The sequence below is a fragment of the Poecilia latipinna genome, unplaced genomic scaffold (assembly GCF_001443285.1).
Source record: "Poecilia latipinna isolate Pla-1442-1.1 unplaced genomic scaffold, P_latipinna-1.0 Scaffold754, whole genome shotgun sequence".
In the NCBI taxonomy this organism is placed as follows: domain Eukaryota; kingdom Metazoa; phylum Chordata; class Actinopteri; order Cyprinodontiformes; family Poeciliidae; genus Poecilia; species Poecilia latipinna.
The window spans coordinates 206360-233455 of NW_015113370.1; the positions used below are offsets into that span (position 1 = coordinate 206360).

Below are 27096 nucleotides of genomic sequence, written 5' to 3' on the forward strand. Positions count from 1 at the left end.
GTCTGTCTGTGTCAGCATGACAGGTCTGCAACAGTGGGCGAGCCCCGAACAGCTTCGTCCACAGTGCTGCACACAGGGGCTTCATGCGATGACAGACAGAGCCAAGGGCTGTCCTGTCCACTGCAAATCACAGCCTGACGGCCGGCTGGCCGGCTTCTCTCCTCGTGTTCTCAACCACCTACCTGCACACGCAAAACATGCTCGTGTCGGGTAAGTGTTTATGTGACACCTCGCGCCAGAGTTTGGGGGGGAAAAAAGGAATGCAATCTAAGAAAGAGAAATCAGAAAAGATCTGATGTTTTCCTCTTGAACACAGAGAGCTTGTTACTGGCGTACAGTGACGACTCCTCATTTTTAAAACATTCACGTGATGTTCTGTGGTGTAGTCACTGCGGTAAATTAAACCTCAAAGTTAAAACGTATTCTTATCTATTATTATTTATACAGTGGCCAATTATGCTTTTAATCGTTCCAGTGTGCATTTAATATTATGGAGTATATACTCTATGTATGCATTGATTTATGTGGTTTCCCTTTTTCTTTTAACCACAGTTTAAAAGAAACTTCCAGTTAAAACGAAACAAACCTAAAATATCTGCTTCCTTTGATACAAAGAAGTTAAAATAACACCTGTCTTCAATGTGAGCCTTGTTCAAACAGCAACAAAAGTCCCATCCACTAAAGGGTTTTTTACTTTGGAAACAAGAGGAGGAGGATGAAAGTTGTGTAAATGTCTAACTATTAGTCATAAAGAAACAAACCAGCGTTTGCTGTGGCTTGAATTTATCATCGGTTTCAGAAACCTGTTCTGACTGTGCAGCATCCGTCATCCGGAGGAAAAGGATGTGTTAATCTGCCCCTAAAGTGACCTATTTATTTATTTATTTATTTATTCATTCATTCATTCATTCATTCATTCATTCATTCATTCATTCATTCATTCATTCAGGAAAGGTTTTAAAATTTAAGCTAGAATCATGATAAAACTGAAGTGTGTTACAATCACATCTGTGATTTTCATGTAACCCAAAGTAAAATGTGTAGAGAAAGGACCTATAAAAATAAAATAATATATAAAAAAGATTTTCAAAGATGTTCCTTTAAAAAAGAAAAATGACTTATTTACAATGGAAAAAAACAGAAGGACATGTAGAAAGAAAAAAACAATGCTTTTTCTTTCTACAAGTTGTCCTCACGTCTTCACCTCTGTGCTGCGTGTTTTATCTTCGGCTTCCTCTGCCTTTCTGTTTGTTTGTATTGGCCTCTCTGCCTCTGAAGTGTCATTTCCAAGGCTGTGGTTTTACCCTCCCAACATCCAAGTAAACGCTGCTACAAAAAGCTCTGAAGAGCTTTGGGCCACTGTGATCAATCAGGGGAAAAACAACACAAAGATCAGGCTTTTTCTGCTCCATAAAACAGCCTTTAGACTTTAGAGCACCAGCAGCTATTCAGCGCCTTAGATGTCGATTTTATATATTTTTTTTATTTATCTTTCTCAATTTTTCTTCCTCTGTTTCTAAACATAGAAAGAGGAAAAATAGCCGCTGAATGGCACAACATGATTTTTTTTCTTTTTTTTTTCTTACAGTAAAACCACAGTCAAAACAACAACAACAACAAAAACAAAAACAAAGCACAGCTGAAATTTAACACAGTAATGAAAACACACTCTGTCTCAGACTTTAGATACTCAAAAATTTTGTGTTATTTAAAAGGTAAACAAGGATATTCTCCCTAAGTGTTTTCATAATTCCATGTTTTACAAGCTGACATTAGTTTTCATAAAAATAATCAAATGAAGTAAAAAAAAAAATAAGCAGATTAATAGAAATTTAAAATCGAATAGGATTACATTAATATTTGAATGGTTTGTCATTTGTTCTTAAGTATTTTTGTATATAACAACAGCAGCCCTATAAATAAATAAAAAAAAAACATCAATTAAAAAGGTTTCATGCTCTAACACCCATTTATTTCTGAAAGACTTTCTGACTGCATGGCTTCAAAATCTTCAGTAAACTAAGATCCCATATCTGCTGTTAATCTTTCAAAAACAGTTTTGAGGAGACTCGGCTTGTAACGTTTTCTTTTTGGTCCAATTTCTTGTTTGTATAAAGTACTTTTTTCCTTCATCGTATTTAAGCCCCATCACTTTGAAGATCATCAGTTTTACCGGTGTGCTGTGCTTCTAGTAGGCAAGACTACTGCAGCGTATCTTTTACTGATTTTCACTGTAAACATGGTGCAAAGAGTGAAAGATACCAACGTTATTTATGATAGATCAGGTTGATAAGATCGCAATATCCATCTGGGTTTCACAGCGGATTTCACAGAATCATAAAGCTGCACTAAGTGTTGGTTTCAAAATCTTTTTGCGGGCTTTAAGTCTGCATGATCGTACACAAGACCCTTAAGAATAATGAGATTCAGTGTTTAAAAATTCCTTCTAGTGGCTCGAGAAAGTCAGGGCTAGGATCTGAAACAGCTGCAGAAAAAAGCCCTTTACTCAAACCGTGGACATCTGTAATGTTTGCTTTACTTATAGGCTATAATGTTGTATAAATATTTGATGATTTCCTATAGTAGCAGGGTCCTAAATGGTCAAAGGAGTGCAGCATTACTTTGAGGCTGAAGATCAAGGAGAACCTGCAGTCATGCTTTCTCACATGCACAGGATCATGTATGGCTAGCATACACATTAATAGCGACAATACACACACACACACACACACACACACACACTCTCACATGCACACGCACTATATAGGATACAGACTCTTTTTCTGTCTTCCTGTGTCTGTGCAGCGTTCGGTTTCACTCCCTCCATGCTTCGTTTGCAGATGTTGATCATGTCCCGCTGAGTTTGCAGAGAGGAGACAGATTCTTTACATCTTTGAGACCACCGCTGCTACTCTCACACTGCGGCTTGTTACTGTTTGACGTAAACTGCAGAAAAGCTTTGACTCTCTCTGCGGAACGCTGCAAACGTTAGAAAGCCTCTGTGAGGTTATGATAATGCACTACAAGGCGAGATGAAACTTCCTTTCCTTGAGCTTTAACTCCTCCTTCGTTGCTTTCTAGAAAATGAGATCACACTGTTTCCGCTTAGCGTCCAGAGTTCAGCATTGTCAGACAATATTTTAAAGATTCAAACTTTTCATGGCTACCCCTTCTTTGACCCTAATTTTAAAGTGTGCTGTTTTTTTTTTGTTTTTTTTTTCCGTTTAGAAAGCCTGAAATGTCGTCTAGTGTAAAATATTAAAGTGATCAAGCCAGTGGAGAGAGATAAAGAGTGCTTTTCTCCCTATGAGGCTCATGCAGATGGAGGCTGATGTATGATTTTAACCTTTGCTACTCTAACCACTGTCTATGCCATCTCCTTTACACACACACACACATACACACACGCACGCGCATAAGCATCGCATACTAATCATATTGATCCACCTTTACAAAGACAGCCCTGTTGATTCCCTCCCTCCCCCCCTTTGGTCAAAATCAGTTTTAGTCGGCAGGAAATTGTCAGCAAAGTCGAACTGTATCATATGTGTCAGTAACGTTCCCCCCTCCCCCGTCTCTGCTTGTGAGCAAGCCTGCCACGGGTGCAGCTTGTTTTTGCACAAATTAATTTGATAAATGAGTGAGTCGGCGAGTGTTTTCCTTCATTTAGATTGCTTGTCAATGGCAATGTTTGTTTATTTTTTTATTTTTTAAGACAAATTGGCTTCTTGGTTGCAGCGCCGCTCCTCTCTTTGTCAGCTTTAGTGAGAAAAGAAGAGCAGCTGGAGGATGAGCGAGGAGGCAAAGTATAAAAACAAATTGGCACAGAGGGATAAAGTGAGATATCAAAAGAGTGCATGGTAAGGGATGATTGAAATAGACTATCGGATATGCTGCGGTCTCTGAGGTCAGGGTCTATATCACTCTCTGCTTCAGAAAGAGCCACCAAAACAAGAAGCATCAGCCAGCCAACCAATCTGGGCTGCAGCATTGTTCACTATTTGCTGGGAGAGAAGAAAAAAAAATATAACACATCTCTTCTTCTTACACACACACTAACACAATCACTTCTCACTGTTCATATCTGGAGAGAGAATAGAGCATGTTCCTTATTGTCCCCTTAGTGGTGATGTGGGGGTGTGTGTTAGGCCTTGATTGTTACTGGTTTACATAAGGGTATTAAACTCTAGCATTGCACTATCTATCTGAGCCAGGCAGATATATTTGTGTTGTGGCTCCTTTATGCATTTGTTATTTCCAAAGAGGATTGGGATGCACCAGTGGAGGAGAGGATAGATAGCCTGCTGATATTACCCTCTTCCTCTCTCCCACTTCCTCCTTTTTTTTTTTTTTCTTTCTGAAAACCAAACTCTCCCCCAGTTTTGAATGTGCGTGCACGTTATTATCTATGAGTGGTTGTTTGTGTATTGCCTCCAGAAACAAAAGAGAGTAATTAATTAAAGAGGAGTGCACTTTGCCGCCTTTGTCCTGTTCCAACAACTCTAATAGTAATGAGCGTAGAACAATTTAGTGATATTACTCGTAATAATGGCTGCACTGGGCTGAAATTATGGACGTATTAACGATCTGTAGGTGTGCTTAATTTAACCATAAAATACACGCCGATGGAACTGTTGCTATAGTGTGCACAAGTCAAATCAAGTAAAAGTTTATTTGAATAGCATGCTATAGTTCTGAAAGCAGAAGAAAAATCTACTGTGGCTTCAAGCAGGGAAGATTAGCTTAAAGAAGATCAACTAAATCAGATCAGCTTCAACAATAAAAGTCAACATGTGAGCATAGGAGCATCTCAGCAGATATTACTATTTTAATTTCAAATCTTCTGTATAGTAATTATTTCAGTCATGCACTCTTAAAGTTGTTCTGTATTTTGTCATGCTTTGTACTTCTAGATACAGAAGCAAAGATCTAAATATTTTATAAAAATATTGGTGTAACAGATTGTCTCAAATATACATTTGAAGCAAAAGCAGCTTAACAACATCGGTTATCTGCATTTGAAGCAAATGCAGATAACCGATGGGTTGCCGGTTCAAACCCCGGCTCCGTCTGCGCCAGGCATCGTGTCTTTGGGGCAAGACGCTCCTTCTGCCACCTGCTGTCGGTACACAGGGGCCCTGCTGGCACCGGGGTATGGCACTCCAAAGTGTGAAATGCACCGAGGTGACTGCAAAAATTTGAGGTTTGTAGTTTTTTTTTGTTTGTTTTTGTTTTTTAATAGAATTCATAAAATGCATTCTACCAAAATGCAATTTTTGATTTTTAGTAGTTCTTGAATTTTTTTCCCTTGAAAAAAATGTCATCTTGAAAATAAACCACCCAAATGCATACAGTCCATCTGTAGGTCAACAAAACTGAAAGTGGCAAATTTGTACTAAACAACTATTGGAAACAATATAGAAGGGTGCTATAAGCATGCAAACATGATGAACTAAAATTACCTGGCAGAATCTTTAAAGACTTTTGCTTCTAAAGCATCACTTCTACATTGTTGTTCTTTGCTTAAATCCCGGATCTGAAGCCCAAATGCTTTCTGATTTGCACCTTTAACGTGCACATCTCTCGGAGGACGGCTGTTAGATGGAGAATTCCCCAATCTGCATGTGTCTGTGAGCTTCTGAGCATCAGGCAGGAGAGGTTAAATCAAAGCGAAGTCAATAACTTCATCCCTCCCAGTCGGTGTGCCGCGCTGTGCTGCTGGGAACGCCTGCAGCTTCCCCTCTCTGGTTTGTGAAAGAGGAGGACAGGATGGGGGTTCATCACTTTCACAAACACTAAAGGAGAGGAAAGAGCGGAGCTGCTAATACAGAGGATGATCTAAGTGTCTGGCATGCTCACCGAGAGATGCACATTTATCTCCACACGTTGCCCGACAGAAAGGCTTCCTCACTGAGTCAGAGAATGATAATGAGCTAGATTCTCTTTTCTCCCAACCTGAGAGCCCGAGTCCAGTCATGGCCACAGCCCCGGCTAAATCAATATCATCATCCATAATCTTTATTGTGGGATAAAACACAACATAAATCAGCTCAAATCCTTTCAAACATCCCTCTCTTTAGCAGCCTCCAATTTCACGCAGCACTCTCCTGGGCCAGCAAGGCTTTCTTTTTAGAGCAGAGAGAGGTTGTCTTCCAGCATCTCAGCTCTCTGCAGGACCTGTCCATGCATATATCACTTATCTGTTTAGTGGTTTCTTTTGTGGTTTGTCATCTGCAGATGTGAAAGGGAAGCCGAAGTAAAAAAAAAAAAAAATGCAGCTGTTGGACAATGTTTCGCTGTTAAGCCTTTAAGGGAAAAGTGAATTTTACAGAAATGTGATTGTTTGAGTGTGAGCATGCATCCATCGGTTTTGTGTGTGTGTGTGTGTGTGTGTGTGTGTTTTTTTCTTCTTTGAAAGTGAGTAATGAGGTTTGGGAAGAAAGCTTAGCCAAATCCTCTCATCAATCTTCACTCTTTCAATACCAAATCAGCGGGCTAATTCGATACCCAATCGGAGGGCTAATAACGTCCAGCTGAGAAAGAACTCGGATCATGGAGCTTGGGGAATAACCAGCAGGAAGAAAGTAAGAGGAAAATATGTTTGTTTTATTTTTAAAAGATGCTTCATATATGATTTTATCAACTTCAAATTGAAGCTTTGTTCAATGAGAATACCAAACATTTTACATGCAACCTGACTTCCTTTCACTAATTTTCTCATCCCGAGCTCTGAACAGTCCGTGCACGGATCTGCAGGAGTAACCCAGTCATTGTAGTGTCACAAATCCCGTCTTCCTGACGCGCACTGAATAAACTGTCACCGGCGTTATATAGTGTCTCCATAAAGCCTACCATCAAACAGTTACTACCTCCATGGCTTCAGTCCGCTGCGCCAACATCACAAACAAATCACCCTGTGGTGCCTTCAAGTGTTTGGAGGTTAGCGTGTGTTGCATGCAGGGGATACTAAAACGTACAGCGCACACATGGCTCCTCTGATACGGTTACATGTCTTGTGACCCCTGTGTTGTTTTGCTCATTTGAGATCAACTGTGACCCCCCTTCACTCTCAGCACCAGCATAAAGCTTTCCAGCATGCATCAAGATGCAAATTCAGCTTCCTCCTCCATCTTTTTCTGCTCTGTGCTATAAGCCTCTCCAGTGTTGCTTGTGTTCATTTCTAAGGCGTACGTCACAGGTCAACCACTCAGAGAGAAATGCAGCATTTTGCAGACTTGAATTTCTTTTTGCTCGTTTTGTTTATTGTTTTGGGTGCAGATCCGACTCACAGATAAATGGCACACACGACTGTTTTTCAGTGAGCACTCTCCTCATAAAAGTAGAGCTCAGTCCACTTACAGTGATTTCAAATATGAACTGATACAATGTGGATTTTTGCAGCTGGGTACGGAAGCAATTGCTAAATGACGCGGGAGGCACCGCGCGTCGTATGAACAAAAGAAACAAATTTCCGACTGAAATGTAACAGCCTCGCAGGACGTTTAATGAACACAGTGCTGGAGTATGTGCAGAGGAAATTCCCTTTAATCTTCTTCATGGCGACATCATCTTTTATTGGTCGGACAAAGTGAATCTCAGCCTCTAACCTCACTCTCATAGAAATGACAATTGATTTGCAGGTTATTTCCTGCTTCCTGTGAGCTAATTGAAATAAAGTGGGACGGTAGACTCGGCCACTGCAGCATCTATCAATATTGCAGCTGCGCTGTACGAAGCGCAGCCTCAAGCAGCCCTGCGGAGTGTTTGTTCCATTGCTTGGGTCTTTGCTAAGTGCTTTGTTCCTACGCCTTAAACTTTTTCACATTTCATTATCCTACAACCACAATCTTTAAAGGATTTTACAGGGATTTTATCTGGCAGACTGACACGAAGGAGCGCTTCTTACATGGTAAACGCGGCTTCAGGCGTTTCGGGTTACGTCTCTGCTAGTTTAGTACATTTACCACCCTGAAATCTTTCGTCTGTTTTTGTTTAGAAAGTAATTCAAACTCAGATTGGATGGACAGTGCCTGTGGATATCAGTGTTCAAGCACTGCCACAAATTCAGCTGACTTGGATTTAGGTCTAGACTTTGACTGGGCCGTTCTACAACTTGGAAATGCTTTAATCTCGTTTCAACTTTTGCGAGAAGGTCCTCTAAGACATCTTCTCCCCTCAGGGATTGTTCTGCTCATCTCCATTCCTCTCTCCGTCAACCGTGACGAGCTACGCCCACAGCACGACGTTGTGTTCATGTGGATGTGCAGTGTTCGTTTTCCACCATGCATTGAGTCCCAAAAAGTTACATCTTGAGTAGATAAAACATTTACTTTAGCACACACAATGCCACACAGACACACATTCTTTTATAATCATTAGTCACATCTTTTCCCTTAACTTTGATCACGTTGAATGTCCTGCAGATAAATATAAAGAATAGAGCAGCACACATCTGTCCACACATATGCACGGCAGGTGAGAGCAGATAGAAAACAATGGGTTGTTCAGTTAAGTATTTCACCAGAAGAAGAAAAAAAAACTGCAAGAACAAGAGCTGTGTTTTACTTACTTAAGTTGTTCCAGATGTTCTGAACAGCTGGATGTTACACAGATTAAACTTGTAAGTTTACAATAATTAGATGAACAGCAAAACATGTCTCCTAAATGAACAATCGCGGGAGCCAAATGCAAACAGCATAAAATTTAAATGACTTAAATACGTGCAAACTTTTTCATTTTCTTGAAGTAAAAATAAATGTGTATGTTGCTTATGATTTTGCTTTATCTTCTATTAGATCACCTAGTCATCCGGGGCTGAAAGTTTAACACTTTTATCCAGAGTCTGCAGCTCTCCACAACTGGAAAAATAACTATTATCTGATATGAAGGTCATTTCATCCGCTGCAAATGTTTGGCTTCCTAAAGTTTACGTATAATCATCGTTATATTTTGTTGCAAAGGATATGAAAACATTATTACTGAGTAATCACTACAATATTTGAACATTTATGTAAGTTCATGTGGCACAGACAGCTATGTGGTAAATATGGTTTCTCAGTTCATTTTGTGGCAAATTTTTAGATATTTTCAAAACATTAGTGATAGCCTGACTTAGCTGGAGCTCACACAAATCAGCAATAATCAGCAAAGTATTTTTTTATTTTGCTGATTAGTTTTTTCCCATAATTAGAGGCTGCTTCTGGAAAAAGGGGCTGTCTCTGTATTTATAGTATGGTTTCATGACATAAGCAACAAGACATATAAATACGATTCTTGTTTTGTAACACACTGTTCATAACTAACATCATAACTCTGCATGTATATATGTATGTCATGTACCACTTCTGTTAAAACCATTTTTTCAGAATCTCACTAAAAGTAGCTCAGAGTTTTTCCAAACTCATATCTTTGGACCTCGCAAAAACCTGGGTGGATTTTTCTCTTAAAACAACCTAAATTCAATGTGTTAAAACACAAAGCAGATAGGAAATAGTATAATGAGGGTATAAAATATTTATTTTCAAAGCAACATAAACTTCAGGGACAAACAAGCGTCTTTCATCCCCAAGCCTGTATTACGCTTTCATTTCGTTTTTGTAGCATCTGTATTGCGTCCAAGACAAATATCCGATGGAAAAGTTAAATTTCATCTACCTTTGAATCCCTTTTAAAGCAGCTGCTTTTCCTCTTCCTGCATTTCTCTCCCATTGCTGTAATGATTCCAGCCAATGGCGTGCAATGGTTTAATCAAACTCTCGTTAGACTGCAAGATACACTGAATCATCATTAAATCTATCTGCATATTACCTGTGTTGTTACACTTAGCTATGAATCTCATTTGAATCTTATTTAAATCCCTCCTATGAATCTCAATTAAACTTAGATGCAGGCAAACTGAAGATGTGGAAGCACACACACACACACACACACACACACACACACACACACACACACACACACACACACAGAAACGCACATGCGTGCGCGGACACACTGCACCTGCTGTTATCACTGCCAGTGTTTTCAAACGTGTTCATTTTAATTAATTTGTTTTGATACTCAAGACAAATCCTCATGTGGTAATTAACAATTATATTACATTTAATAAGGACTCTGAGATAATGAAACAATTAGAGAAACAAGCCTTTTAAAAGCCGAAGCTTTGAACTAGCGCGAGTACTTTAATTGTCTTTCAGCGATTTGTGACTTCAATGAGCTACCAGATAGTAAATGTTTTCACAGCTTACAAATCAAACATCCTTTAAAAGCATGAACGACAAACTAACAAACTGCTATGTGGGAGCCATGTGAGCTTTCAGAACAGCTGTAAGACATCTTCACACGCAACACATCGCTTTTGTTTTTGCTGTTAACACAAGGGCCAATTAGCAGCCCCCTGCTCTCTGCAAAGGCATGTGTTAGGAGACCTATAGGGAGCCTGCGAGGCTGCAAGAGGCCTCGGGGTTGCAGGAGAATTATCACTTTTTTCATCTTTTTGTCTCTCGTCGCACATCCTTGCACACACACACACACACACTCACTCACTCACATACCCGGAATCAGCTCGGCGATACAAGCCCCCCGCTTTTTCCCCTCCCCTAATTTTTTTTTTTTTTCTTTCCGCCCAGGCTTCTTGATCGGCAAGAATCGAGACGGATCGTCCAAGCAAATGGATGATCCAGAATATTGTGGAATGTGAAGACATCAAACTAACTTACTCAGACGGTGGGGCTAGCTGAAGTGGACGTGGTTCAATAAACATATGCATAACCTCCATTTACGGACAAATCGGTCGATGAAGTTCACTCATAACCTTTGATCCCTCTGAACTGAGCTGCGGGCGGAGACCAACTTCTGTGAGGGTGTGCACTTTTAGGGAAAGGAAAAGCAACGTCATCACAATAGATGCTGATCAAAGTCTGTGTTCGGCGAGCGTCAGGGAGACCCAGCAGATTGCTGAAGCATGTGCCGAGAGGGTGTTTGTTTAGCTGTTTATTGTGTGATAATTTAATCCCTGACGCTCTCCTTTCCACCCCCTCGTCCTTCTTTCCTTTCTTTCATCACAATGCGGCACCCCGCTGAGTGGCTCGTAGGTAACAGGCAAACATGTACACGCAGTAAGTCCTGTGTTGGAAGAAAAGAGGGAGTCATGACAGCAGGGGAAGAGGAAGGCGTATGAAAAGATGAAAATGAGCAGACACCTGTCCACCGTCAAGCTCCTGTCTTTCCAAACGCTGCTCTCTCGCCCTCTGAGGGAAACAATTAAACAGAGTGAATTGTTGTTGGGTTTGTCTGTAATTATCAGTTTTTTTGTTGTTGTTTTTTTTTTTTTTTTTGGTGTGACGTCGACAGGGACAGCAGAGTGGAGGCAGTAGATAAGATAAGTGTTCTTTATTTCTGACAGAGTCATTTAGCTGCGGATGAAGAGAAGAGAGGAGGAGAGAGTTATAGTTATGGAGCTGTCGGGGTTCGGGAGTGCTGAATGAAATGAGGACTAGAGGAGCGGAGGGAAACAAAGGTGGAGAGAGGAGAGGAGGGAGGCTTCTGTGTGACCTTGCAGTCAAAGAAACCGACAGTCGAAGGCGGTGAACCCGTTTCCTCTAAATCACTTCGAGCGCCTTGCAAAAGTATTCACGCCTTTTGAACTTTTCCACGTGTATTTGATGTCCCAAGCAGAACTTTGTCACGTTTTATTCAGTTGCGAGGAGTTTCTAAGTACAAACAAAATACAAGGATACTCAAACATTTCACAAAGAAAAAAAAAACAAATGTGGCCTGCTATTGTGCAAATCTTTTGGATTGGAGCTGTACCAGCTTGATGCAAGTGGAGGATTCTTCTTGGCAAAACAGCCCAAGCGCAGTTTCAGGCAAACACAGCATGATGTGGCCACCGCCATGCTTCATAATGGTGTGCTCAGGACGTGCAGGGTTAGTTTTTACCCAACAACAATTTGTCATAAAGAAGAAAGAGTTACGCTGTGATCCTATCAGATTTTGCATGTTCACTTTGGCTTTGCTGTGTATCATGTAGGCTCATAAAATGGCACTAAATATCTTTCAACAACACCAGTGCCAGACTGCTTAATGCGTATGAGTAAAACTTGTCCTTTCACCAGATTCTCCCACCTAAACCACTGATTTTTGCCGCTCCAACATATTACCACTGCCCTCTTTTTTGCATCTCGGATTGTCTCTTTGCTCTGCCTGTTTAGGTAGATTACTATGTCCTGCTAGGCTTGCAGTTCTGTCATCCTTTTGACATTTTAATATGATGCAACGTTGTTCCAGTGAAGGCAAGACGAATGTGCATTCTGAGAACAATTTGAATTTTTAAACAAGTTTACAGAGTAAAGGCGGGCTAAATATAAATGCATGCCACACTTTTTAGATTTTGATTTGTAACTAAGCCATGCATCCTTCTCCCTCCTCTTCATAATTATGCACTACATTTCATTTGCCTTTTTCATGTTTCACTGAAGTTTGTGTTTGCTACATGGATAAATGCTTTTGCAATGTTTGGTGTTTTATTTCTTTCCTTCCTTTTACCTCACTTTTATACTTTTTGGTTCCTAAAATTATTTGACGATTTACCTGTGGTTTAAGGCTAAATTGCACAACACTCAGACTTGTTTCTTAAGAAATTTTCTTTGTCGTATTCCTGCTTGTTCCCAAAGCACCAAACTGCCAGAGACCTCATGTCACTCCTGCCATTTTCTTCTTCCCTCTCCTGTTCCTCATGTGAAGAAAAGTATTTATTTTCATTTATCAAAGCCTTTTACCCCTGAGAGAGAGAGAGAAATTGCAGTGTCTGCAATTTGCAGTGTTTGTGTGTGTGAGTGTGTGTGTCAGGGGAATGTGCAGCAATGCTGGGGGTTATTATGAAGAGACTGAAATGCGACAGGAGATTCCTCTGATTGGGAATAAAACACCATCTTATCTATTTAAATAAACCCCACTGCAGCTTCATCTACACACAAATATGCCCATACACACACACACACACACACACATACAGAGACAAACTAAAAATATGAGCGTTCATGCAGGCTGAAGCTAGAAAGTAAAGACATTTACTAAAGTGCCAACACACACATGAATGCACAAAAATAAAAGTGCATAAGCTGGCAAATCTATGCATGTAAACAAACACAGGAGCAAATTCACAAAGGGATTTGTAGTAATTAAATTGCAATGATCACCCTATTTTAGCTTTCACTTTGAAGATGAAAAAATAGTGTTGCGAGGAATGAGAGGATGAGAGCAAAAACAGTCCTAATTGAACATGAAAAAAAACCCATCTAATTATTCAACACAGAGTAGTTGCTGTAAGAATAAAAAGAAAAATAAACAGATATAAAATCAGAAATATTGCAGTGCAATCGTCCACATTGATCGTCTGACACTAACCTTCTGATCTGCAGCAGAAACTACATTTACTTGGGATTCTGTAGTTTTTAAGGAACCTCCCACATGTTAGAAACGGGATTGTCCTCCAAAAGACGCTTCCAGTGAAACAGAGTTGAATCAGTGTCAAATGGAGCAGTGGTATGTGTTGGATGTGCAGTTGGACGCTGCCCCCCAGGCGGTCTGACGCTAATAATATTTCCCCTGCAAATTTCATTTAAGTTAAAGCAGCAGAACATGTTCCATCCAGAACGCTGCTGCACCTAAACAAATCTCAACTCTCTTGAAACTGTGAATAAACTGTGTTTATTCAGATGTATGTCTGAACAAGCATTCTCCATTTTGCTTCTTTTTTAAAAATCTGTATTAAGATTTTTCAACAGCACTTGGATGTAGACTTGGATGAAATACTGTAGCTCTAAATTCTAGCATTTGGACGTAGAGCTACCATCGCCCACATGCAGAGTGATGCGGAAATTATTTAGTCTGATCAAACCTTTAGGCCGTTTTTGCTTTTTATTCAGTGAGATGTTGGCTATTGGTTATCTGTGTTGTGCAAGAACCCTCTTATTTGGGGTAAACTCATTTATTTGCTTGTGCAAATATCTGATTGTTTGTAATCTCTTGCCTTTACACTCAATTGGAAACTGTTCAAATTATTGGATAATTTGAACAATGATAAAAGAGTGGAGAAATTTCAGAATTAAATTGTTGCTAGTGGATACTTCCATTCTTCTATACGGCACAAAATGTCAACAACTCTTTACTTTTTTCTGACTCTCCTCCCCTTCCTCTGCTAATTTGTTGACAGCATTGAACCATACTGCAAAAAAACAACAACAAAAAAAACAACAACAAGCAAACAAACAAACAAAAAAAAAACCTGAGGAAATATCATATCACTAGTAGCATACAGTTTTTATAAAAACAGAGAAAGTAGATATTTTGAAGATGATGACATTCTTCTGTACAAGAAAGTATTATAGAAAATACAACTTTAATTTATTGTGATCCCATTCCTCACAGTACGGGACATAAATGACAAAAAAACGTTTAGTTTCGCAGAATAATCTTTACCAAAAAATAAACACTAGATAGTGGACTGCGACTGTTGCTAGAAAGCCAGCTAGATACAAAGATCAGAGAAAATGCAGAGACTTTCACAGAAAATTGTTCTCTGCATGGTAAAAAAAAAAGATTTTCACTTGCTTGACAGTTTGCAGTACAAACACACGCCCTGACTGTATTGACTTTGTACTCTAGTGAAGTTAATATAAACAAGGATTATTTCTTACCCTCTCAGACTGCTGCTATTGTCGCATGCACCAGCTTTCTGAACAGACAGTTTAAGGTCCTGGCTCTGTGGGATGCAGCGTTGCAGCTACTCTAAGAGGTTTTCCTGCACAGTAAACTAAGTACATCATTTAAAAATAATAAAAAATAAATAAATAAAAGCTCCTCGACCAACAAAAATAGCCCCAACATCTGCCCATCTGAACTTGTCCTGCTGCGTAAAACCTGACAGACTCAACTCCTCTCAGTGTAAAGACGCGTCGAGCCAGTTAGTGACCGCTGTCTTTTAATGAATGAGATCTCCGAGAAAACCACAGCCTCCCGTCTCCACTGCTCTCCACTTCCAGCCCATCAAAAACAGGCTGCGTGTGTGTTTTATTCTTTTTCAGTCATGAATCTTTAAACATCCCTTTTAAAGTAAGTGGGCAGGCTGAATCTCTGCAGAACGCCGACCTGGGCTGCTGAAGCACCCATTCAGACACTCCACATCATCTCAGCTGCCTCACTTACGCTCACAGACACTCGGGAAGCCGGCTGAAGACAGCTGAGGACACAAAAGCGAAGAATGGAAGCGTGCCGTGTGTTTGCGTTTGAAATCAATCACCAGGAAACAAAAGGCAAGCTGACAGTTAAATGCATATTTTCTCTGCATCACTTTCTCTACCACATCGCAGCAGCGTTTGCCATGAGCAGGCCTGGAGACGTGGATGTCATACCAACACCTCACACAGCAAATAAACTGCCGGGTCAAAATCACATCAAACACAAACGACTACCATCTGTTTATTAGTCTATCCCAGTGTGAGTCAGTGAGTCTCACCGAGCCCAAATATACTAACATTCAGCATTAGTTTGAAAAAAAAATGATAAAAGCTTTAAGCGTGTTTGAAAGGTTACAGAGTATTAATATCCCTCTCTCCCTGCCCCAACACACAAACACACTTTCTCCCTCCTTCTCTTTCTGTAAATGAGTGATTTATCTGCCTTAATTGCTGCCAGTGGTTCATGCGGTCATGTGACCACAACCTGACAGCATGTGACAAATACGGCCTGGAAATTAAACCCTGCATCGCAAACAGAAACACACAAACGCTTGCATGGCATCTGCAGAGCTACAGCGTGTTCAGATACTGACAAAAATAGATTTGATCTAATAAAAGCAGCACTTTGAAAAGGAACCACAGTTTGAGCTCTGGCTTTAGAATGCTATCATAATAAAAACATATATTTATCAAAATGAGGTAAAGGGCAAAAGAGAAAAAAAACCAACATCCTACAATCAATAATGATAGACCGAGTACATCTATTGTTGTGAGCCGCTTCACTGCGGTCCCACTCAAATGGCGAGTCAAACACACACAGACATCCGGCCCACAGTGCACTCCAACACTTCGACTCGCATATTTTTCTTCCTCACTGTGCTGTTGCAGCAAGATGCTGACTGAAGGGTCTGCAGTGCTCAGGTTATGCATCTTATTGTTACATGAAGCCAGTTCCCATCCACTGACCTTTTTACTCACCGCACCATACATTGTTAAAATAATGCATGAGGTGTCATCGTGTGATATTATAAGCAGCAGTTTGTGTCTGCAGCTCATGCAGACTTTATAGAGAAACGAAAGTAACACCAGACCTAAACATGTAACATTTAGGGGAGTTGATAAAAGCTCTCTCTAATGCAAATGTTGCTTTTTTTTTTTTTACATGTTCGGCAGATGAAAGTGGTTTCAAATAATGTTTTTCTCAAATAAAATGAGCAAAATTGTGCCGTAGGTTTATATTTAGCCAATACTGACATTTTTCACCATTTGGCTTTGCAAATCATCTCTAGCTCATTCAGATCGAAGAAAGAGCAGGAGTGACTAATGTCACAGCTGTATTTAGGTAAGAACTTTGACTGGGCCGTTTTAATGCATGAATATGCTTTGATATACCTCATCTATACAATTTCACTGTAGCTTTGGCTGTGTATTTAGGGCTCTGCATGTAGATCAAAAAGTTCAGTTTTGGTTTTATCCAACCAGATCACCTTGTTTTTCATGTCTTCCATGTCCCGCATTTAGTTTATAGTAAAGAGAATAAAGTATAAACTGGATTTTACTTCAGGGTGTGAAAATGAAGTGGTTAAACAAATGCAAGACAAATTTGTTTAGATTTTTGAGAAAAGTGTGTGCCATTTTTCTTGCACTTCATAACCACGCTCTAATTCGCCTTAACATAAAGTCCTAATATTCCCCAAAGATTTTTGTTGTAATGTGAGAAAATGCGAATAAGTTCAAGCAGGTTGAATCCTTTGCAAGGCAGAGTAAATTCACATAGTATTTTTGTCGTTGTTGTTCTTTTATTTACACATTGTGCAGCTCTCAAGCCTTTTGCTGTGTTTTTTTTTGTGCCATTTATTTACATGGATGCCACAATTTCTATAAATACTATTATTAATAATAAACAAGCTTATTTGAAGTGATGCAGCGAACAATATTCCAGCTTTACTTTTTCTGAAAGAGCAATTAATTTCCTCCAGTATTGCTCTCACTATTTAGATTGCAACTAATGAGCTACTCAGTGCTAATCTCTGTTTTGTCTCCCCTATATGCTCATATAAATACAATTTACCCAGAGTGTTGTACGCTGTGATCCAACCACCACATTAATGACGCTTTCAGGAGGACTGAAAGAGAGGATAAGAGGGGCAGAGTGGAAAGATAAACATGCGGTTTTTCTGATTGACTGAGCGGCAGGGAGCTGAACTTATAATAGGATAAGGGGATTTTGCACTTTAAAGCACATCTATTTGGAAAGTAAGTGTGCACGCTTAGTTTTGCACCACTTGTGAGTTCTTTTTATTTTTGCAGGTTTGCATATTGCATTTATGAATGCCACTGCATAAACAGGTAACGGGTGGGGGGGGAAGGAGGTAGTTGGGGGGCAGCAATGACTCCAACACCTCTGCACCTTCCCTACTGCCCCTCCTCCCCCACCCACCCCTCTTATTTATTTGTCTGTATTAGTTAGCTCCTTCTCAGCACTTAAAATTAATGTCATCCAGCACAAAATAGAGGCTGAAAGCTAAAATTCAGCACTTTCTCTGCAGCCCGGTTATTTATCAAGCTAACAAGGAGAAGACGCATCCTGTTTCAGCCTGGCCCAGGAAATATGTGCCATTAAAGCCCAGAGCTTGTGTCTGAGAGCCGAGGAATAAAAGTGAGGGTGTCAGGGAGAGCGGATGGACGGCGTTGCCGGCAATATGGATGCGGAGAGAGCAGCAGACACATTTATATAAAAGGGACAATGGATGCTCTTGGGCTGAACCGTGAGAGTACATGTGCTCCATGTGTGTATTAGAAGTGCTGATTCGCTGACGGCTATAAAAGACGATCCTTTAGGGGAAACAGAAGACGTAGTTTGGAGCTTTGAATAAATCATGCGCTGCCACTGTAGGTTAGCGCTAATTTTCTCTTTAGGAGAAGGGTGTCGAAACACGTCCCGAGGACTGTTAGTATTATGCCATGTTAACATCTCTGTGGCATCAGGAGCTAACGCCCGAGCGTTGGAATTCAATTAGACACTGGGTGCAACGCTAAGCAGGTTGCAATAGGGCGGCCACCACAGGGAGGAGAACAGAGGAGACGATGGCGACGCTGAGGGAGAAGAGTGGAGGAAGAAGCGTGTGCTTTTTGTGTGAATGTGTAAAGAGAAAGAGACTGTAGGCTGATGAGGAAGGCCCTGGGCTGCTGTGATTCAGGTGAATACAAAATACCACGCTAACCTCCGGCTCATCTCCAGTTCCTCTCTCAGTCACAACCTGAGGACAACAGAAGCTCGGAGGCTCCCACGCAAACTCCACACACACACGTACGCATTCCCACTTCATGGGAAGAGCTTTGCAGCTAATTATCTTTGAATAAAACAACACATTTTGGATCTAACAAGCTGAAAGAACCGAGAGGGGGAAAAAAAATGTCGTTAGCATCGTTTCAAAAAAGAGAAGGGTTGGTGTTTAAAGGTTTAGCTCCGGGCTGACGCGTTCTGCTCAAGTATCACCAGTTCTGAATAGAAAAATGTAGACATTTTTAAAAACAATCCAACTCTAAGCACGACTGTTTAACTTGTGGAACTTAACAAGAGGGGAGGTGGACTCTTTTCCCCTCCCGTTTTCTGGATTTCAGAACACAGTTCTGCTTGCTCCCTCTCTTTTCCAGATGAGCTCGTATAATGAGCATACATCCTGTTCATGTCCTCCTTGTCTTCTGGGTTTTACGAATAGAGGGATGACGTCTATGTCACTACCAAAAACCATGCCGGTGTAATGAGTCGCCCAATGCGAGGCGGTGGTGGTTATATATAACCCAGTTGGGAAGGAGAAGCGAAGTATGTCACTCGGTGGAAGGAGTAAATCCTCCCTCCTGCATCCACAACACAAAAGGATTCAGCAGTGTTTCATAAATGACAGTTCAGAGTTGGAGGTTTGTGTGAGCAACACCTTGATATGTGTTGTTTTCCACCTAAAATCAGCCGGTTTGATCGAGATTTCTCTTCAGAAACTGGCAAGACTTTTATTCCAACACTGCACTCTGACTTTAACAGAAACGTGATTACTGTTTGTGTAGTTAATTTAAAAGTTCCTAAGAAGGTTGAAATTTTACAATGATCTCTGGCTACTGCACAGCACATGGAAGAAATGTTTTACATCCACAGCAAAGTAGGTGGAAGTGAGAGAGATACATACCTAAAGTTCACGCCTGTTTTGTGCTTTATTTGGGCTGCTGTTTCTCCAGGACAGAATGATGGTAAACCATATAACTTAGATTTTAATAAGTTTTAGATGATTAAGTATAAATTCAGTGCAGAATGTGCAAACCTCTCCTTATGCAGCCATCCAGAGGTGCCTTTAGAATTTTTTGTAAGTTGCAGCCAAATGTTGTGGCCACTAATAATATTGGAGTTGCACCAAAGTCACAATAAAATTATGGCTATTTCACTGTAAGTTATATTGATGCATTGTAAAAAATGAATGAAACAGCTAGTGACAAAGAATGACTTCCTCTAATTGTTCTACTTTACCTCTAGTCAGTGACTGCATGGTTGAAAATTGGACACAGCTGATTGTTCCAAAAGGAAAATGATTTCAAACATATATTAAAACTGTTTTTGGAAATGATGAAACGGGCTAACATGAAGCTTCTGGATGAGTCCTGAACTAAAGGCTTTGCTGAAAAGCCAAATCAGTGGTAGGAATCTGATCAGTTTAAATGAATGCTGACCTTTCTGATGAGAAACATGATCAAATATTCAATCAGAATTATTCCAGGACTTTGAAAAAAGGCTACACAAATGTGCGGTTTCTCTGGAGTGGGCTCTCTCATACTTAACTGATTTCTAGATGTTTATATGGGTAATTTATTTAAGTTTCTATGTGTAATTTTGAATCTACATTTTTTATCAAAGTTGCATGTTATGGTGTTAGTTGAGTCCAAATGCTTCATTAAAAGCCCCAAAATGAATACAACACTTTCTGAAGATGAATGGATGTACCCACAATGTAGGTAATAACATGTAAAAATATATTCTCTTTCCTTTTACTTGATGCACACTATGACATGGGAACGTGTCCTTCCTCTGCTGCTACACAAACCTGACCTGCCTGCTGTCAGCCACAGAGGCACCTCCGCCCCTGACGCCCCCGTCCCTCCTCACCCAAGTGGCCGACTCACCCTGTCACAGTGAGGAGACGGTGAGTTGCGTGAGGAGAGATGACGGTGGATAAAAGAAAAGAAAATAGGGACGGAGGGTGGTACCGAAGGAGAGGAGGAGGCCTGCTGGCTGGGTGGGCGTGGGCTCTGGAGCTTCCTTCTAATGTGCCCTCTCCACTCCCCTCCCTGTGACCTCAGCGCTCCTGACAGCAAGAAAGTGCTGAAGCATGCAGGTGTCCTAATGCTGCAGGCACACACAAGCGAACGCGAAACCGTACCGCGCGCGCACACACACACACACACACACACGCACACACACACACCAACACGCGCGCACACAGATGCAGGAATCCTGCATTGCTTCCCTGTTTTCTGCCTGATTTTCAATTCTTTCAGCACCTGCCTACATGCTGTCAGCGCTTCCAACGCTTTCAACTGTTCATCTGTATAAAAAAGAGGGACTTTTGATGAAGTGTGTTAAAAAAACAAACAACAACAAAAAAACGAATATGCATGTGCTTTGCAAGCAGAACACATGAGGAAAGCAGAGTATGCTGGCAGCTGCACAGTAAAATTAGCTGATGCTGATGCGGTAGTTTTCCACTGTCCAGCCTTTTAAATGCATGAGCTAAAACCTGAGGTGTCCAGAGAGTGTCCTGTCCTGTGTCTGCGTGTGTGTGTGTGTGTGTGTGTGTGTGTGTGTTGGAGAGGGGGTTGGCATTAGAGAGTTGTATTACAGTGGTGATGAGTCGCCTGACTGCAAGTCTGATACCTCAGCAGCACCCAGCATTGACCAGGCCTTTAAATAAAGCCTTCGATCCTCCAGCAGCAGAGAAGGTCACCGCTTGCCTCTGGTTACCCTGCCTGTCTGTCTGCATCCTCGGCCAGGAGCCCTCCTGCCATTCATCCCTCACCCCTTCATTCTGACGTGGGATTCCAGGTGCCTTTCCTTTTCTCTCAATCCCTCAGCTCCTTAACTTTGTTCCGACTTCCTTCCAGCTTTGCTCCCTTTCTCTGCTGCTCTTTGCCGCCTGGCCTCTTCCATCTACTTAGTTTTTCTACTGGAAATGTCAGACGGCAAAAAAAAAAACAAACAAAAAAAAAACAGTAGTCCTTGCTTTCCCTTTCTCACTCCATCAGTCCCACCATCCATCCATCTTTTTGTCAGCTCCAGATAAAAATAATGTCCAGGGCTTTTTGTTCTTTTTCTCCTTCGCACTGCGAGCACAGAGGAAGAAGGAAGTCATGGGAGGTCAGAGGAGAGGGGAAAGGTTTTGGTCTCATCCCATGAGTGCTGTGCATGTCAGCCTCTGTCATTCAGGGACTGTTAGAGCCCAAAACACTTTGCATAGGAAGAGTTTAAATAAAAGGGAATTTGGATGTCATACTAGTAAATGAATAAGTGAATTAAAACTAAAAATAATGATAATACTGCAGCTGGAGCTTAGATCCAAACTTAGTATAAAACAACAGAAATAAAGTAAATTGTGTTATGCACCTAAATCCTGTTTGTCAGTGTTTGTTTTATGTAGACCAAGCATTTTCTTGAAAATGTGTTTTCTTTTTTTCATTTTCTCCCGTTTAAAATACCACATAGGGAAGAATACTTTCTACAAAAGACACGCTTTTTGTAAAATACAAAAATAAAAAATAAAAAAAAGGGATGTGTTACCGCAATCTCCAGGCTGGTGGGGCCAAGAAAGCACAGCTCTCTATCACAGATGGAGGAATTTTCTCGACGTCCTAAAAAAAAGAACAAAATAAGAATTAGTCTTAAGGAGGGAAGGACACATTAATTCAATAGCAGTGAAATTCAGCTTTCAGTGTCGGATTTAACATTAATGTGGGGAAGTTTAATTTCAAAAATGTACAAAACAAATACTGCAGAAAGTTTAGTGTCGTAGCAATGAGATATTAAAAATCCAAACAACCGTTTCTTTTCAAATTAACTTAAGCTGAAGATACAAAGAGGTATAAAGTTCCACACAGCTGCAAGGTAATGACTTCCTAAGGATATTTCAAAAGTACATTTCATAAGGAAATGCATATATTTCCTCTCAGTGTGGTGCAGTGTTTAGCATTGTTGCATTGCAAGATGCATCAATCTCGGCCTGACCTCCTTTCTACAGGGAGTTTGCAGGTTCTCCCTGCGTTCTTCCAAATGCTCCTCGGTATGTGTGTGTGCGTGTGTGTGCATGGTGACCTGCCCTATGATGGACCGACAAACCTGCCTACAGATCTCGGTCTTTATACAACAGCTGGATGCACATGTAAAACAATATTAACTGAAAGTAAATGTGCACATATATGTTTGTTTATGGCAACGGTTTCATTTTTAATTAGGTGATGAAAAACGCACAAACAAGAATGTGTATTTAAAAACCCGCAAATCTGGGAACAACTTTGTTGCAAGTAAGAGTCTTAAGTTTCTTCTTCTCCCCCCTCAGTTTCAAAAACCACATGATGCGTTCAAACACACAAGGACACTCACACACATTTATATTTAACATGAAGTCAATTCATCTTCAAATTCAAAACTTCATATCAAACTACATGTTGCAGTATTTGAAAGATTTGAACCCATATGAGGTACAGTCACAGTTTTAGTGAATTATTTACAAATTATGATGTAGTAATAGCATAATTACTATTAATCTTTGTTTTTTTATTTACTGCATCAGAGATGATTGTCAATTAAAAAAAGTCAATAAATCTCATGATAATTTTTTTAAATGTTTTTTTTTTTTATTGGTTTGAGAATTGAAGCAATTAAGTGCTGAAAACTTTTAACGCCCCTCTATCCATCTTTAAGCAACAATGAAAACCATTTACTTCTCTGTAATCCGATTCATACAGCCGTCAGATGGACTCTGACCCATGGAGCTGCAGAGGAGTTCCCAGTCTCTGATCTGCAGTACATGGAAGGGCTATCAGCTAGAAACTCACCAAGCCCTCCACCTGACTGACTCCCATAACACTAACTGTATTTTGTTCAAAGTTTGTAAAGTAAACCCGGATAATTTAATCTATTAACAAATAAAGCGGCCTGAGAATTACATGTCTACATATGGGCGCCTTTATACAAGCGTGTGCACACATTCCCACTTTGTGTGCCCTCTCTTCCTAACTCAAACAGCCACACGCTCACATAGCAGAGGCCCACGTGCAGATGGCTTGGACATGGCAGCCTTGTTTGGGGTCAAGGCCTTTCCCAGGTACAAATGAAAGAGAGAGGCGAGACTCTGGAAGTGGCTGAACAACGCAGCAGGTCACCTTGCCTGAGAAAGAGATCAATGTCTGTTTGACTGGCCAAGGGAGAGGCTGCCTGCAGAGGAAGGGTAAATCACCCCTCGCTTCATTGAGATGCAGGTAAAATACACAAAGGTCGGGCTCAGCTCCAGCTCGGCTCCAGCTCCACCCTGCGTGACACAAACTCGTGCATGCCGTCCATGCTGTCTGCATCTCCCAGAACTTTCCACAGCCTCTGTGCTCTGAAACTTAAGCTACTCTGATTTTATTTACCCAAATCATCACTCTTGCTCTCCAGCTGTGCATTCCAATCACAGCTTCTTGCATACACACATAAATGCAAATCTGGCTGCAGAGAACCACAAATCCAGACCCACATAATTAAATTTCCCTCACAATGCCTTCCGCTCGCAAGGAAAACAAATATCACACAAGGCATCTACAGGCAAGAAGAAAGCCGTGTTTACAGCCGTGGCATTCTTTGCACATGCACAGCTGCGATGGGATGGGGAAGAGGTAAATTATTGGGGTTTCAAATAAATGACATAACTCAGGACACAACGAGACGGCGAGGGGAGGGAGCAGCTCTGCCTCTGACAGAGCTGGATGATAGACGGAGCACAGAGGAACATGAATGCAGCTGATTTAAATCACTTTAAATGTAAATGTTTATCGCGTGGAGTGATGCAGATGCAGATTGAGTGGAAAAGATTGAAAACGTTTCCTCTTTTGAATGCGAATTTGTTTTTAACCCTTTGGGTTTGGTGGTTATTGTCTGGGAGTGGGGGGTTGGCGGGGGGTTGGAATCAGGGAACAGAAATTCAATAAATATCGCTTTGTGACTCCTACTGCTGCAAAGTGTATTTTCACATTGATGTGAACTCTTTTTAAATTTAAAGTCAGGAGCGTGGAGTTAAATCTGTGGCGAATCTTTTGCCATGAGAAGCAATTATTATTATTATTTTTTATTTTTTCCAGGTTGGATCATTTTGATTCTGCTAAAGGAAAAAATGAACAGGTACCTGCTTTTGAATTTAGATGAACATTCTTCAAAGATGGTAAAGATAAAGCGAGAAAATTCCTCGGCGTCATGATAAACTGACCCGTTCCCTCAGATTTAATACGCTTAAGCTAAAGCACATGGACACCCCTCCACCACAAGGTCACACATAAGACCTTGCTCGCTGCCTACTGAGCCCCCGCACACAAACAGACACTCGACAGACGACCACATCCTTTGTCTTACTAATTCTGAGACATTAAAGCAAAGCACATGATGATGATTCAAATGTCAATACTGATAAATTTCAAAGTGATTTCCCATAGTTGACCTGAAAGAGAAGAGACCAATATTGTGACAGCAGACAACTACATTATCTTTAATAACCTAATCATTGGACAGACTGCAAATGATCACAGCGCAGAAGTCAATATACCAAGCCTGAGAATAGAATTACAGTTCATAATGACGGGATTAATAATGCACCATGTCTGTGCTCTGCATGTGCATGCTTTTCCGTGAACTAGAAGGCGGCGAAAGGAGGACGCGGCAGAGGAAGCTCTGAAATGTTTGCTTCCTGTGCCTCCTGCCCTCTTTCAGCTACAGGAAGCGAAATCAGTGCTACTGAGCTCTCCTGGCCCTTGGTGTGACTAGAGGTCAAAGTGAGCAACAATAATAAAAAAAAAAAAAAAACACATCCTACAGAATTTCCACAGCAGCTTGCAATGATCAGCAAATCTTCACCTGTGCAAACCACCATACAGCAGATCTCCTGTTGTCCACATGAGAAGCTCAAACTAGACGTTCATGAATAACTGAACTGATCCTGTCGCCATCTCAGAAGGAAAGGTGACATGAAAGACTCACAGTGTCTCCGTGCAGTTCCAGGGGTTATAACACAAATGTAATTAAATAGCTCACTATATTGACCTAATCAGATAGGGGGGCCATAAATTAGTGGACATGCTCACTAAAAGGCCCTCTCCTCTCAGCTAGTGTGCATCTCTGATCGTTTATCATTTGAAAGGAAGCAGGATGGCAGCCAGCATTTCTGTTGTCTCCCACTCCCTTAAAAAAAAAAAAAAATCACAGACAAATATTCCTGCAGGTAGGAGAGGATTCTTCATCAGTTTGGGCTTTCATGGGAGGCAGTGATGCAGAGGTGAAGCACACAAGGAATGGTCAGGATGGCCTGCAGTTTATGGTTGAGTTGTTCTGAAAAAATCTGTCCTAAAATTTGTGTGATTTTTTTATTATTATTATTTTTTTTAATAATTGAGGTAATCGGCTCTGCGGGGAGATATAAGACAGTTTCTCTCCTGTAACACACTGCTTATCATAACCACAACGGTTTGAAACAGAATGGGTTGGTTTTGCACAGCACCACAGTTCAGAGCCCGTTCAGCCTTGATCTTAGTGCTGCTCTTTAAGGTGGAACAGAACTGAAACCCTCTGCATGAAGCTGAATTCAGAAACCTGTCCGCTGCTGAAAAGCCACCTGCTTTTTTTTTTTTTTTAATTATTTATTTTATTCAGCGTTTCTACTGGCCAAAATGACAGAAAAAAAAAAAGTTTTGGGAAGACGAGTTGACATAGTGGTTACTACATTGTACTAGTTGCACTGGCGTGCCGGAAATGTTAAGTATTGCGCATAACTTTGTCAAAAAGACTTAGCGTAGTTTTAATTTGCAACGTCTCGGATTTACTTTTTTTTAAACGTAAAAAAATAATATTCGGTTTTGCAAAATATAGGTTTTTCTTTCATCTACACGAAAAGCTTTATCGTCACTAACAGCTCCGCGTGCTGCCAGTCTGAAAAAGAGGGACTCCATAAAAACTGTATTCAACTAGTGGAGCAGGAAAAAGTACAAGTTTACTCTAAAATCAATCATTAACGTTGCCTTCATCTGAAACCCTGGAGCACGGATATCCATTCATGGGACAAAATGATTGTTTTTCTTTTTTATTATTATTTTATGTTTGCGGCTTTTTTAAAAATTTAATAGATTTTTCCTTTTGTGGTTTTGAGCAACAGGTTTAGGCCGTCAATTTTATTTTCCATTTGATTTATTGTGAAAGGAAAAAAAAAAACATATCAATTTCTCCACTGAAACAAAGCCTTTTAGTAACAATTTGTTTGGATTATAAAATGTATGTAAATTAAAATAAATGACTTCATAATCTGCAGCTTGATGCTTAAGCAGGAGTTTATCCCGGAGCTGTCATTTTACGCACCATGCGTTTAACATTAGCGTTAGTTCTTCATCATAATTTACATGCGTATAAACAAATGAGTTAACCACTTAGTGACATCTGAACTTTCTTTTTTTTAATCTCTAGTTACGTTTCAGTTTCAGTCAGAAACTGAAACAAAAATGCTGTGTGTGTATGCGTGTGCGTGTGTGTGTGATGCGCCTTTGAAAACACTGAGACAGATAACATGAAAACTGAACAGAACAA

General features: G+C 40.5%; 1 protein-coding gene across 1 annotated transcript in view; it reads right to left on the minus strand.

The window, feature by feature from the left end:
• mafb (MAF bZIP transcription factor b) overlaps nucleotides 1–27096 on the minus strand; it is a 51850-nt gene that overhangs the window by 22170 nt on the left and 2584 nt on the right. The window contains exon 2 of the mRNA XM_015045927.1: nucleotides 22060–22130. Within this exon, the coding sequence (XP_014901413.1) occupies nucleotides 22103–22130 (28 nt within the window). The 3' untranslated portion in view covers nucleotides 22060–22102. The remainder of the gene's footprint in view (nucleotides 1–22059; nucleotides 22131–27096) is intronic.